General features: G+C 40.5%; 1 protein-coding gene across 1 annotated transcript; it reads left to right on the top strand.

The window, feature by feature from the left end:
- Positions 1-14,616: 14,616 nt before the first annotated feature.
- On the top strand, positions 14,617-15,577 carry LOC308407974 (uncharacterized protein; the record flags this gene model as incomplete). The annotated part of the gene is made up of 4 exons (XM_080899981.1): positions 14,617-14,644; positions 14,746-15,012; positions 15,112-15,384; positions 15,573-15,577. The coding sequence occupies 4 exons, from the start codon at positions 14,617-14,619 to the stop codon at positions 15,575-15,577; spliced, it is 573 nt and encodes a 190-aa protein (XP_080756107.1).
- Between the last annotated feature and the right edge of the window lie 30 nt (positions 15,578-15,607).

The following is a 15,607-nucleotide window of genomic DNA, read 5'->3' as shown; positions in this document are numbered from 1 at the left end:
TTGTGTCTTTTTTATTCTCGCTGAAGTCTTTTCCCCTCAATACGGTTGTATTGTAATTGGTCCAGCCCAGAGTTGATTATTACCAGCTGGCTAATCCACCACCTTTCATTGTTTATACCATTACAAAAACAAACTAACTAACATAAAAATGAAAAATCACCATTGGCCCACCGGGCAAATGCCGGGTAAATGCCCAATGGCCAGTCCAGGTATTCGGTCAGCTGGTGGGTAACAGGCATCTCCAAAAACGTTAGAGCACTTATGCAAATATGTGATGTCTTGATAAATCGAGCAGATATTAGAAGTTTACACAGCACCATTCTCGCATGAAAATATCTTAAAAGTTTATTTTGTGACCCACAAAGAGTAATATTTCAAACTCTGCCACTCTGTGTTCCTCCGCCACTGCCTCGTTTGAGTTTTGGACGAAATGGATTCTGGGATATTGCATTTCGTCATTTCGAGCTGGTTGGAGACGAAAACAGCCAATCAGATTTTTTTTGCATCCAAGTCTGTGATTGGCTGGTTTTGTGGCACAAATATAACGGTGTACAGAACGAGTTGAGCGCAAACGGGCTGAAATGTTGAGAGCGCGAGCGACACGTTGCGAGCGAGTGCAAGTGCAAAAACTGAGCGAGAGGGGCTGCTATTGTGTGTGTGGATAATAGCAAACACTGAAATACATTTTTTGCACGCAGCAATGAATTTTGTTCACTCAAATTCAGCTTTTCTTCGCTCAAAATAAATTTCTCCTCAAAATGCAACACTTGCACCTGCAAACCTTTTTTACGTGCGCTCAGAATAGTGGCACAAAAATAACGCCATATTCCTCCTCCTCTTCCTCACACACTGTTGAGTTTGTCCTGGTGGATCATCAGGGGTGCAAAGCCTCACAGATGATGTGCAGCAGTGGGTCCCTCAGTCTGTCCTCACTCTGGACACTTGCAGTTGTCACACATGGAAATCAAATGTGTGATAAGCTGCAGGATTCAAACATAAGTGTAACTTATAAACACACGTTCATACTTTTATTCCACAATCAGAGAGAAAGAAAAAGAGAGAGAGTGCAGGACAGACAGACAGGTGAAAGTCTCAGGTGTATACACTGCTACAAAACAGCACAAAAGAAGGAGGATTTAGTGTTTGTGTTATTACGAAACAAGAGGAGTTCCCAGATGGTGCAGTGGACACATGTGTGACTAGGGCTGAACGATTATGGAAAATAATCTAATTGCGATTTTTTTGCCCCAATATTGCGATGCGATATGCGATTATTTTTTAAGGTCTTTGTCTTCTGTATTATTAAACAAAGACAAGCAATACATCATATAGTATGGCCAATACTATATTACATTAATTTTAAACTGTTCTTTCCTGGAAGACAGACCTCTGTTATGATGACATGAGGTGATGCATGAATTGATGACTGACATTTTTATTTAACTTCTTCAATCACAACAGTATATTTGAACATACACAATAGTTTATTTTTAGCTTACAAACATCTGAGCATAAAGTGCTGACAAGGAACCCTGGTGTAAACATTAAAATGAAAGTCAGTACAATGTGCAGATTGCAGAAATATACATAAAAAAAATCAGTGGCTTTACCACACTCAGTTTTTCGACATCTGTGAACTACTAGACAGTCATTCAATTAAAAAATAATATTAAATAAATAAAACGAATAAATAAAAAATACACACATCTTACTGATCTCTGCAGTCAGTAACATTACACATAAAGTGCAAACATAATAGCAATTGTATAAACACACACACAAACACGCCTTTAAAATTTAAAGGCTGTGAAATTGGACGGTCTAGCCTTCTGATTAGCGTCACCGCTGTCTCGGTGGAGTTTAATAAACTCGGCCGTCTGCTCCTTGCTATCTAAAATATAACCAGACACTGGAGTAAACTCTCGACCGTCTCACACTTCTGTTTAATCAGTTTTCTGTTTGACGTTTAGTCAGCTGTGTGAAAACCAAGGAGGAACCCACCCGGGGGATTAATAAAGTTTTATTTTATCTAATCTAATAACTTTAATCTCAGCCAAACCGATTTACTCACGAACAAACAAAACACTGAAAAAAGCCAAACAATAACATTTTTAGGTTGTCTAAGTGAATTATATATTACGTTTAACCCGAGCAGCGAAAGTCCGCGGTGATCTGAACATGATGTGCCGGGAGTTGTGCCGTTCTCGGCGGCATCAGTAACCCTCGAGCTCCCGGCTAGCTGTCGAGCTGGTGGGTAGCAGACGTCTCTGAAAACGTCGAAGCACTTTTGCAAATATGGGATATCTTGATAAACTGAGCAGATATTTGATGTTTACACAGCTACTTTCTCGCCTGAAAATATGTTAAAAGTTTATTTTGTGACCCAGAAAGATTAGTAAGAGTAATTTTAAAACTTAGTAGCGGCCGCCATTGTTGGAAACTGGAGTTTGGCTGGGCCGCGCTATGAATTCTGGGATATGGTAGGCCACGAAGGACACACCCGACCCATCCTTCAAATTCGGGGAAAAGGAGGACGCATTTGTCGGCTGCATTTGTCGGAGTCTACGAATTTGGACAGCCCTCGGCGCGTCGCTGTGACGTAATCGGTCTACAAATGCGGCCTCAGGAGGATGCAGCCCATGAATTTGGACATGTCTAGAGTATAATCGCAGCCTTTGCGGTTAGAAAATTGCACTTGATCATGTCGCGATATTATCGCAAATGCGATATATCGTTCAGCCCTATGTGTGACTCCTGTGATTAAAGCATCTTTCTTTCAGCTTAATGAGTGAACCGTCAGCTCGTTCAAACACACGTTAAAGTCCGTTTGGCTCGACACCACCGAACAGAGGCAGCAATGTAAAATAGCTAACATTAACAGTGCAGTGAATCCTGCTTGTGCCGTGATATTCAGGACTGCAAACCGAGCAGCATCACTGACTTCAGCTTGTTGTGTTTGTGGATATATGACTGACTTTAATTATCCACAAAATCATCACAATCTCTGTAAGATTAAGGTCGACTATATATCTATTTTTTTAAAGTAAAGGCTTTAAAACCAAGTTAATTCTGAAAGTACAGACATCGCTAATGTCACATAACTTTCCCGACATGTGGCCAACAATAATGGTTTAATGTTCTTCATTAAAAAAATATTTGCGCATAAATAAGTGACATAATATTCAGTAATTACTTCTGAAAGTTTACTCTTCCTCCGCTCCGCTTCCACCGTTTTTTTTCGGCAAAATTATCCACACCACCACCACACTATGAAGTCTGGGATATGTTGGGCCATGAAGGCTACACCGACCCATCCTTAAAATTCAGGGAAATTAAGGACGCATTTGAGGGCCGCATTTCGAGCAGCCTTTGAATTGGGAAAGCCTTCTCTTGTCGCTGTGACGTAATCGGCCTTAAAATGCGGCCTTTAAGGCTGCAAACCCCAAATCCGGTCATTGGCACTTCCTGGCTTGTGTAGTTACTAGGTAACAAAAGCTCAACACTGCCCCTAGCGTCCTGGAGCACTTCCGTTGTGTTTTGGAATTTGCAAGTGTTTTTGAGTTTGCAAGTGTTTTGGAGTTTGTACGTGTTTTGGAGTTTGCATGTGTTTTGGACTTTGCATGTGTTTTTGAGTTTGCAAGTGTTTTGGATTTTGCAAGTGTTTTTTAGTTTGCAAGTGTTTTGGAGTTTGCAAGTGTTTTGGAGTTTGTACGTGTTTTGGATTTTGCAAGTGTTTTGGAGTTTGTACGTGTTTTGGAGTTTGCATGTGTTTTTTAGTTTGCATGTGTTTTGGAGTTTGCAAGTGTTTTGGATTTTGCAAGTGTTTTGGAGTTTGTACGTGCTTTGTCTCTAGGGGCCACCGTAATTTAGTATAGTTTATAGTGGATGTAAAACTTAAAATCGTGAAATAGAATTCCAATAAATTCGGACCTACAAAGGAATACAGTGATTATATTTTATTCAAGAAGCAATTTAGGCATTAAAAGGTCACACTGAAAACATAACATTACAGAATAAAATATTTGTTCTTCTGAGCAGTCTATGACTAATTTTGTCTGAAAGACTAATGTTTGCCACAGTCTGTTTGCTGACAGGCTTATTTTTACCTACTAGTAGGTAACCTAGAAAACAGGAAATTCCGCCTGTGGTTTGTTTGAGTCTGACGTCTTCAGGTTACCAGATATCTTGGTTTTTGGGTTTGCTTGTTTTTTGCCCATAATGGAATAATAGCAATAATGCCACTCATAACACTCATTTATCTTATTGGCTGGTGTTACAGAAATGGTTCTTACACCGGTAATGATGACATCAGTGTGACTCCAACCTGTCTGCTGGACTCACACGCACAGTCAACGTTGTTCAGTTATCAATTGTGCACCAGTTCACAAAAACAAGATCACAGTGAGATGTCGACTGAGCCTGGCTGTTATGAAATGTCTCTACTTTTAAACTGCTGTACAATGAACAAAGCTGTAAAACAGCAGAGGCCATGCTCACACAGGAGGAAAGTGATGGAGATGCTGCTGATCTAACACCACAAAGACTAGATTTTAATTTTAGTTTGGATGAAGGTTCTACTGTGAGTGAAATTAATAAAGTTTTTGTTGTTTTTTTTGTTGAAAAAGTTCAACTAACATTACAAAGATGTAACATAAATGAAGCTCAGTGTGCACAGCCTCCCAGATAATATGCTTTAGCCCTGATAGCTGACATCACAGACAGATTATAAAGACAATGAAAGACATAAAAATAAGGTTGAACGTCTGACAAGGCAGGCAGGGCAACGGCCTAAGCACCCTCAAACAGTGAAAAGGTGATTGGATAACACTTTTACAGAAAGATAAGAAGAAAAAATAGAAAAGCAAAAGGCTGCAAGTTTAACATTTGTTCACATAGGATCCAGCACAGGGCTCGGAGTTGATTCATAATGTTGATACGCAGTGTGGCAAAGATTTTTTTGTGTAGATTACATCTATGACAACATGAATAATTCTGAATACACAAAACACTAGCTGGGCTGAGAAGATGGAAATTCCAGCAGGATCACAATCAAACTATTCAGAACTATGACCTGCAAAGTGTGTCACCTAACTAAGAGAGCGCCTCTCTATCACAGAGAAAGGTAGGAACACAAAACAGGAGAGAAGCTTAAATGCTTGCAGTGGACAGGAAATGTGAACACGTCACACAACTTCTGTGGTGAAAGCTATAGGGGCTGTTTAAGGTTGGTGTATAAGGGAAAGAAGCACAGAGAGGTGACAGAAGGAGGAGCTGAATAAAAACTGGTTTTATGCATTTATTATCAATGCAAAGTCGAACACTTTGAGATTAGATGCAGATCAGCGTGCAGGGCTGGACGTGAGGATGGGGCACTCTTTCCTCTGTTTGCTGGGGTTATTCTGTGAGTACAAAACAAACCTTCTCTGTGTGAATGGTGACAGTGTATCCCTGCTTTAACCCTTTTGTACATTTTTTCCAACTTTTTTTTTATTTTATTTGGTGATCATTTTAGCTGTGATATAGCTTGTGGCATGGATTTCTGGAGGAAATCTCTTTTTGAGTCAAATTTATGAAATCTGGTGTCTTTTACTCATACATGTCATCCATACTGTGTTGATGATCTTGACACCTTTGTGTACAAAAATGTAACAAAATCCTCAATAAAACAATATTTTTTCTACTTTTTTTCATAATTTGCTTAATGAGACTCCAACAAGTCTCAGCTATCTTTATAACAGAAAAAAGATGCAGACAAAGCGCAAAAAAATACAGAACCTACAGATATTTGTTGCCAGATACAAACATAACTGCTTGAGGTTTATGTTTGCAATTCTGATTTACCACCTCTTCACCTGATTGCCTCCCTATCCTGAGCAATTTTCCGATTGAACCTGTGGTCTGATTCGCTTGAACTGTCAATTTACACTTCCTATTGGATAGAAAAATTAAGTCACATGCCCTTGTGGTGGTTGAGATTAGCTGCAGTGTGAGACAACATTTGTCCACACTCAAAGAGGAGATTCAGGAAGTGTAAATTAAAAGGAACTGTGCTGCAACAGTTTTTTGGTGAATTTAGCTGAGCTGAGTTAACTAACCTAACTATCCTATTTGTTGATACATTGGCATCTTGGTCTCTAGTTCCCTTTGCTGATAGGTGAACTAGACTTCACACATTACATTTGCTGCTGTTATGGTTGCTTTAAACTTTTTGATATCTGCCTTTGCTTGTTTTTGATGTTATATTACCTCATACCAGAGGTGGGACCAAGTCATTGTTTTGCAAGTCTCAAGTAAGTCTCAAGTCTTTATCCTCAAGTCTCAAGTCAAGTCTCAAGTAATGTCAGGCAAGTCAGAGTCGAGTCTCAAGTCACTGGTGTAAAAGTCCAAGTAAAGTCACAAGTCTGAAATTTTGAATTTCAAGTCCTTTCGAGTCTTTAAAAAAACCCCGAAAAAAAGCATGTTGCAGTTATATGTTAAATGTAAATATTAGACCATGTAATTTTTAAATCTGTGTTTTTCTCAACACATGACAAAATAGTGAACGTAGAAAATATACACAAATTGTGAAATTGCACCTCTTTAAAATGCAGCTCAATTAAACCTAGCTCCAAGAATAATTTTCACCGACAGTTCTGAGATAAGCTGCATGTTATTCTTGGATGCGGTTGTAGGACCGGCTTTAAAATCGCATGACAAAAATATCATACATAAATAAATGATATTTTTTTTAAAATATCATTTAAAAAAAAAAACTGCATCACCAACGTAGCCTGGAAAACATTTGCTAGTTAGATGAAGTCAGCTATCTCATCGTAGCATATTTATATGCATATTTATAATCATACGGTTCTTGGAGTGAGTGCACACACTCATGAAGTTTAGTAACTTCCAGTCACTGCAACAAGCCCAGGTACAGTTTACCGACGGATGGGTGCAGGACCTTGAAATGCACCGTGTAGAAAGTAAAGACCATCGTACGTATCATAAGTTTACCAGTCTCACAAATCGTCGTCATAAATACACATTCGTTAACCGTTTATTAATAGGACCTTTGAGCTCAACGGTAATTAATTAGTAGTGGAAATAATTTCTGGTATGCATCACAGAAATGTAGCAGTGACAATAATATTGTATGCTGTAATCGTACTGGACAATTAGTGATACAAAACAACTATTTTATCCTGTGAATAAAAGTATATGTTTTTGTCAATGTACCATAATAACAGAGGCGAAACGCAATATTGTGTCAGGACAATTCACTATTTATGCACAATAAATAAAGGAGCATAGCGCGACAATTTCTGTTCAGCGCCAGACTTGCTTGTAACCTATATCACCAATTATGTTAAGAAAAATGACGTATTAACTACAACAGCAGACTGACCTGTGTGTAAATGCTTGGAGCAGACTAACCTGTGAGCTGGAGTGTTCTGGGACGTTATATTTGGTCTTTGAATGGCTGCAATCCAGGCCATCCGTCGCGTCTTTGTCACTTCGGAAACATGGCTCGAACAATTTCTCTTCAACGACGTAATCCGATAACAACCGATCTCTTTACCCGTCGGCTTCCCGTGGCTGTCATGCGACCGGCTATTGCAGTTAATAATACAACAGCTTCTTGACATTTTTGTGTTTCTTTTTATCGCTGTGTGACTGATTTCAATTGAAAGCCTGCATGCGCTAGTACCGCTTGCCACGAGTTCCCAGAATCCTTTGCGGTTCTACCCGTGAATGACATCACATTTTCAATCTCTATATAATATGCATGTTAAATTTTATATTTGGGGTAAAATATCAAGTCTTTTCAAGTAAACCGGTTCAAGTCCAATTCAAGTCCCAAGTCATTGGTGTAAAAGTCCAAGTCAAGTCACAAGTCTTAGAACATTTTTTCAAGTCAAGTCTAAAGTCATAAAATTAATGACTCGAGTCTGACTCGAGTCCAAGTCATGTGACTCGAGTCCACACCTCTGCCTCATACCTGTGTCAGTGTTACACTATGTTCAGTGCAGCACCCGTGCTAGTAATAAGAACAACAACAATGAAAAAATCAAATGAAATAATAATAATAACATGTAGTATGATTAATATGACTACTGCATATGTGCATTGTCAAATGATAACTCTATAAAAAAAAAATAAAAAGAAACAGTGTTGGATATAAAACGGCTACTGGGCAAGAATTGTGTTGTAGCATTATTTAAAAATTTTCTGATTTTATTTTCAACATGGCAGCTTAATATTGGTATTTACTGATTCGCATTAATGCAGAAACATCCCTGTTTTACGTTCCATATATGCCCTGCCTGCTAGTATCTTGCACCCTTCCCTTTTCACGTAAATGGCCTCCTTGACGCCTCACTCAAACCAGTGTTCCTCCCAGGTGTAAATAGACTGTAAATAGAGTGCCGACGAAGGCTCTTAGGGTCCTGTTAATCTTGTGTACTTCTAAGCATTCCAGGATCCAGGTGTGGGGCATCGAGTGACAGGCTTTCTTGAAGGTTGGTGAGCCTGGTCTTGCAGTCTTGGGTGACTGCTCTGTCTACCAGTAGCTGGTGTTTTGCTCCTCTGGTATTCCTGCAAATTCTTTTTTGTGCCCTGCTCATATATTCAGCCATATTCCTGTTCATCTTCGCTGCTATGATGCCTGACAGGAGCTTCCATGTGGTACTGTGGCAGGTTATTGGTCAGTAGTTGGATGGGACATGTCCTGGGGGTCCTTGGGGACCAGGACTGTCCTGCCTTCAGACGCTCATGCCAGACGCTCATGGAGTGCAGTCAACTGTAGATCACTAGCCGACCCCAGCCCCAGGCCAGGTGTGGGTGGCCTGGGGCTGGGGTGTTTGACACCAAACAATTCCTTCCCATTTTTGGGAAGGAAACCCCCATTGTTTCCTTCCCAAACAATAGAGGTGTGAGAAGACCCAACTACTCCACTCCTTGTCCATGTGAAAAGTGGTCTGTTGGATGCGTGTATTGGTACAGCTGAGTAACTAATAGTAACTAAATAGTTAATGTCACTGTGTGAACACCAAAGTGCTATTAAAATTGAGGGGACAGCTGTGACACAAGTACAAGAGTGCTGCTCAGCAGATACCATGAATTTGGTCTTATATCAATTTAGCAATAATTTATTTACGCCAGCAATTATTGCCATCTACATTTACATCTGCCCCAGAGCCTCCTCCTGGTGAAAGGAGGTCTCGGGGCAGACCCAGGACTCACCTGAGAGATTGCATCTCTCAGGTGGCCTGCGAATACCTCCATGCTCCCCCAGATTAGCTGAAGGATAAGGCTAGGGAGAGGTTGGTCTGGGCTTCTCTGTTTATGCTACTGTGCCCATGACCCAGCTACTGAAAAGAAGAAGAAAACGGATGGAGCAAACCATTTTTTTTGTTCATTTCTAAAGTGATTAAGGTGCAAGATATTTGTGTCATCAGCAGTGTTGGGACTAATGCGTTATTAAGTAACGCGTTACAGTAACTACGTTATTATTGTGGTAACGAGCACGGTAACTAGTTATTATGCCAAAATTAGGAACGCATTAATCGTTACTGGGATTTAGATAGGGTCGTTATTTGTTACTTCATGTGGTGGCTCTCGCGGAGCTTCCACAGATTCAGTAACATTAGCAAGTGGTGGAGGCCAGCAGGTGGATGAGGGAAAGGGGAGGCAGGAGGAGACACTCGAGGCGGCCGCCCGTCCGAGTGTCAGGTGAACTGAACTTCAGGTAAGAAGTTATGACCTGCAGTCTATCTGGGTCAGATATAAACCAAGTTTAGGTGGAGTTTATTTTCGTTGTGCTGACTTTTTCGTACTGCGCGCTAGCTAGCATGACGGAGTTTCTATACAGCTGGGTGGTGCTATGATGTTACTGATGTTGAACTTTTTTTTTTCATAAGGTTAATTATTAGAGTTGCCAACCGTTCCCTAAAAAATCGTCTCGTATTCAGAGAAAATATTACGCGTTTCGTATTGAGCTGAAAAGGAGCACAGTTTGTCCTGGACTTCAGCTACAATGAAAAAGACACAAAGCTGGAGTTATTCTGTGTGTTTGCTGCACAGCTGCCTCTTCTTCTCTCATTCTCTCCTGTTTCTACTTCAATCATGAAACTGATCAATGATCAGCTGATCAGCTTTTCTCTCTTGTTTGTTTATTGCCCACTTTGCGCCAGAAAGAGGAAACCAGCGGAGGTCGCGTTAAACAACAGCATCACTTTTAAGGTTGATCAGCTGTTGTTAGAATTTATTCAATGTCAATTTCTAGTATCAGCTGATCTTTGCTGGAGCCACAGCTGTAAAAGCTGCTGGTCATGATATCGGTTTGGATATCTGGTGAGAGGGAAACATGAAGAAACCAGGAGATGTCCTTACTGAATCATCAGAGCTGAACAGGTGATGGAGAAACAGGTTTACCTTTTAGGTGACATGAATGAGTTGAAGGGAAGTTGATAGGTTCGTAGCATAAACCTATTCGCTGGAACGTTCAAGACAATTCTACTACACAGCAAAAAGCATTGAACACCAAGCAGGCAAAGTTCTTTATGTTTCTCGTATACGAGGAAGACCAACTGGACAAACGCCGTCCCTTCGCTTGACCCCAGTTGCTCTCGTCTGCTCCCTCGTAACACTGCTCTTTTATTGAGGTTACATGAATATACATAGGTCCATTAACATATGACGTATACATACAAACAAAGAGTACCTTGCCTGTGCGTTGTGTAAGTATGTGTGTGTGTGTGGGGGGGGGGGTCAGAATGTGACCCCATAAACGACGTGCTGGTCTGGAAGTCCAGCAGTTCATCTAAACAAAAGGCACTTAGACTAAAACAGACATAGATATGTTTATCCTACCACAAAACAATGAGAGAAGGTACGACCTCTCCCATGCTCCCAGGATGTGGGTGTGAATCCCAGAACACTCTGGAATGCAAACAAAGTCTTTGCAGACTCCCAAGGATCAAACCTCTACCAACATGACATTGATTATAAAACTCTAAGCATAAATGACAATCAACAATATAACCCTGACATAAGTTCTAAACTGTTTCTGAGAGACAAATAACACCAGGATCCTTTTTTTTTTTAAATGTAGCTGATAGCTGGTAACTGTGCAGGGGCGGGTCTAGCAAAGTTTTGCCAGGGTGGCAGGTGGGGCATTAACAGGGAGAGGGGGGCACAAAGTAGTACTTTTCTTTCTTATTCTCATTTAAAATGTCTAGCTTTTAACAAATAATTATCTGAATCTTACAACAAATGATTGATAGATTGATGCATATATACCATCAAAACAGTGAACATCACTGTCACAACAGCGTTTGTTTTCATTCAAAGGCTTTATGATTTTTCCTATAATGGTGGGCCGGTCTCTAGTCAAAATGCCTGGGCCGATTTTCTGTCCCAGTCCAGCCCTATAAGCAGCTCATCTGCAGTCTGGTGTTGCCTACATCTTCCTACTCGGAAGGCAGAATTTCTGAGTTCTGAGTACAATCAAAAGCACCACGACTGCAGTTTTTGTGTTGGATGTAAAAAGCGCACGTGACGTTGTGGCGTAGGCTAAAATCATGGCGGCGGTCAACGACGGTCGAGGCGTGGGATTTCTCTCGTGGAAATATGCATGATGGGTCTGTCTAGCACAGGGCCACTGCTGGAACGAGACAATTTACTACACAGCAAAGCAAGACACAAGTAGGCAAAGTTCTTTGTATTGCTCGTGCACGAGGGAGACCCGACTGGAGCCAGATGTCGTTCCGCCCACTTGATCTTGACTCTCAGCCAGGTTCCCTGTAGCGCTCCTTTTATTGTGGTTACATGAATATGCACAAGTTCATTAACATATGACATTTCATATAGGTATACATGCAGACAAAGAATACCTTGTCTGTGTGTCGTGTAGTATGTGTGTGTGTATGGGGGGTCAAGATGTGACCCCGTGAAGACTCCCCAAAGCTGGTGCCAGGAGTCTAGCGGTCCATCTGAAACGCTAGACTCCTGGCTCTTACACTCAAACAGATATACGTATGTTTGCTATACCATATATCAGCAAGAGAAGGTACGACCTCTCCTAGGAAGTGTGTCATCTATGCCAGAACACTCTGAAGAGGAGTGAACGCACTCCCCTCTTCATGCTACACAGAGTTGTTACAGACCTCTTAAGATGAGACATTCTTTCAATATGCAATCAACTATACACTTCTAAGCATAAATAAGTAAATATTTCTAAGCATAAATGACAATCCACTATATAAACCTGACAATGCACATGATTTTTTCCTTTCTATTGGTAGGTGGCACAGTGCTAGAAGACAATCTTGCTGGCTATCAAGTTACGGAAGCAACACGTTAACAAGAGAATTCTGAGTAAAACCAAAGTTACTTTCCTGAGTAACTAGTTACTTTTAAAGTAACGAGTAACTTGAAGTAACTGAGTTACTTTTGATAGAAGTAACTAGTAATGTAATTAAGTTACCAATTTAAGGTAACTTTCCCAACACTGGTCATCAGCAAATAAAACAAATAGAAAAAAAATCTGACATTTTGCAAATATCATTTATATACATAAGAAATAGTTTTGGTCCCAACACTAGCCCTTGTGGGACTCCACAAACAATGTAAAAACATTTTCATTTCTACTCTCCCATCTTTACCATTTGTTGCCTGTTACCTGTCAGTTTTATGATATTTCATGGTTAATTGTGTCAAATGCTTTTTTCAGATCAAAAACACCCCAACCTTAAATCTCTTACTGTCTCTGGAATGTATTCTACGTTATCAAAGGTTGTGCTGCATCTTCGGATTGTCAGTTAAATAATATCTGATTTCTTCCATTATTTTAGTGCTCAGTACAGTCATCCATGGAAACGCTCAAGGTGAGGAATTTTTCTTTCTTCCCGTTTGTATCATATATGTTGTCTGAACTTGAAAACTAAAAGAGAGCATACTTCTCCCATTCTGGCTTCTTGGATAAATCCAAGGTGATTACTCCCTTAAAAACTTTCAGTGGATGAAAATTCTGCAGCGAGTGATACAGGCAGGGACTAGCAAAAAGAGCACATTTCTCCTATACTGGCTTCTCTTCACTGACTCCCGGTTAAATCCAAAATCGACTCTAAAACCAGTCTTCTCACACCTTATATTAGAGACCTTATAGTACCGAATCACCCCAAAAGACCTCTTCATTCTCAGACTGCTGGTTTATTTGTGGTTCCTAGAGTATTTAAAAGCAGAATGGGAGGCAGAGCCTTCAGCCCCTTTTCTGTGGAACCAGCTCAAAGTTTGGATGCAGGAGACAGACACTATCTCTACTTTTAACATTAGCCTTAAAACTTTCCCTTTTAATAAAGCATACCCACATAGCAGGCAGGTCTGGCCCGGATCTGGTATCAAGCCGGCACTGCTGGTTGACTTCTGGCATGATAAGATGTATGTCATCCAGATATGGGCCAGGCCATGTAAGGGGTCAGCAACCTTTAAGACCCAAAGAGCCATTTGGACCCGGTTTCCACGTAAACGAAAACAGTGGGAGCCGCAAATACTTGTTGACATCTAAAATGAAGATAACACTGTATATATTGTTTTTTACTTTTATGCTTTGTGTGAACAACTAAGGTGTGTTGCTTATGAAATCTATGAAGTGCTACAGAGAAACTTACATTTTATTTATGTAATGAACACATTTTGAACTCTTAAAGAAATATAACAAAAGGAAAGACACCCAGCTGAACTAAAATGATCCATGTAGCAAACAAAAACTGTTGTGAGCCTCCAGCCTTATATCACCTTTGGGCTTTTGGAGCCTTGACCTGATTTTTAAAAAATAATTGAAAAAAAAGCACTATGCTGCTAAAAAAAAAAAGAAAATAGATATTTGCAAAATATGTATTTTACCTGGTTAATGTGTGTGGCGGGGCGTCGTCTGAAGCGCTGCTGCAGGGGAGGCGGACGCACCTGAGCGGCACCCGCAATCACGCCTCGCCGCCTTAACGTCTGTGCTCTCTATGCTGTTGTTGGTGTGTGTCGGGCTGTGAGCTGAAAAGCTACAGCCGGCTGTATGCGTACAGTAACCGTGTGTGAAAAGTGGTCAATAAAGAGAAGCTGAAAAGCGTGTTCATGGAAACATCGCAGGGTCTGCCGTGGTATGTTTACAATGGGACTTCTGCTCCTGAACCTCTGCGCACAGCGTCTGCAAATCGGGGCTTTCATCTTTACGCAGGACTGTAAGCTGTCATCTGTGAGGGGTGAGCGGTGTTTGTGTGACGCTTATTTTGAGCGATGAAAAAATAATAAAATATAATTTTATTTTTATATTTCAATATCACAATAATCTTACAATTAAGAACTACAAGTTTAAAAAAAAAGAGAAAAAAAAAGAACTAACATAAAAAAATACACTTCTGCTAAATACTTCTAATTTATTTTCCCAAACCACGCGGAGCCGCACTACATGGACTAAAGAGCCGCATGCGGCTCCGGAGCCGCAGGTTGCCGACCCCTGGTCTATGTGATGGCATGCCATATCTGGCCCAATTGTGGTTTGGTTTATGTGGCCCAGGCCCATAGAAAACAGGTCTTCCCCTGATCCAGCATCAAGCTGGCACTTCTGATTGACTGGTGCAAAGAATGACGGCCCTTTGGTGGCCCGGATCAGGTTTGGCAGAGGTAATCCACACATGGGCCAGCACAGGACCTCTTTAAATTGTCTGGATTCAGCCATTTACTTTTATGTTCTTTTTCTAAACTGAACTGCAGATAAACCAAAGGCCAAACTGAGAGCTGATAACACAGCTGTTCCAGTAGGGGGCAGTGTGACCCTGACCTGTTCTGTGAACCCATCATCATCATCTGGATGGAAATACTGCTGGTACAAAGAGAAGTATGGTGTACCTGTGAGACTACAGGATGCAATTTTTCTGTCAAATGACCAAATCAGCGTCTCAGAGGGAGGACTTTACTGGTGCAGAGGGAAAAGTAGAAGATACTCAGAGTATAGCCAGTTCGTCAGGATTGACACTATTGGTAAATTTAAATTTTACTTCCTACAAAGCACTACATAAGATGATGGCTAAACTTTTTCATAATAATGTGTTTTTATTGTACTTTCTTGAACATTAACAGTCCCAATCAGACCTGTTGTGACTCTGTATCCAAACTGGTCTGAGATATACAGAGGAGAGACGATCACTGTCAGATGTGAGATCCATGGAGGAGACACTGAGTGGGATTATGAGTGGGAAACAAACAGCAGGATAAAAGCTCCAAATCAAAATGAATACAGGATTAGATCTGCTTCATCATCCAACAGTGGAAACTATCGCTGTAAGGGCAGAATGAAAAGTTCACAGCATAAAACAACAGAGTGGAGTGATTCAGTCACACTGACAGTTTCAAGTGAGTCGAAGATCTTTTAATAACTGTTTTATCAAATCCTCAGAGGTTTCAGGTTTTAGTTAAAGAGATGGATGTCACAACTAACACACACTTCATTCTTTTCACCTGATGACTTTTATTTAATTTTGTATTTATTTATTTGTTTAGTTTTTACCATTTGACAAATAATTTTCCTTCATCACTTGCAGGATAATTGTTTCATATTTGGTGCTAGTAGCTAAAT

The sequence above is a fragment of the Rhamphochromis sp. 'chilingali' genome, assembly GCF_963969265.1.
Source record: "Rhamphochromis sp. 'chilingali' genome assembly, chromosome: 1".
Lineage (NCBI taxonomy): Eukaryota > Metazoa > Chordata > Actinopteri > Cichliformes > Cichlidae > Rhamphochromis > Rhamphochromis sp. 'chilingali'.
Note: the sequence above shows the minus strand (reverse complement) of the source record. Positions and strands in the feature narration are given on the sequence as shown.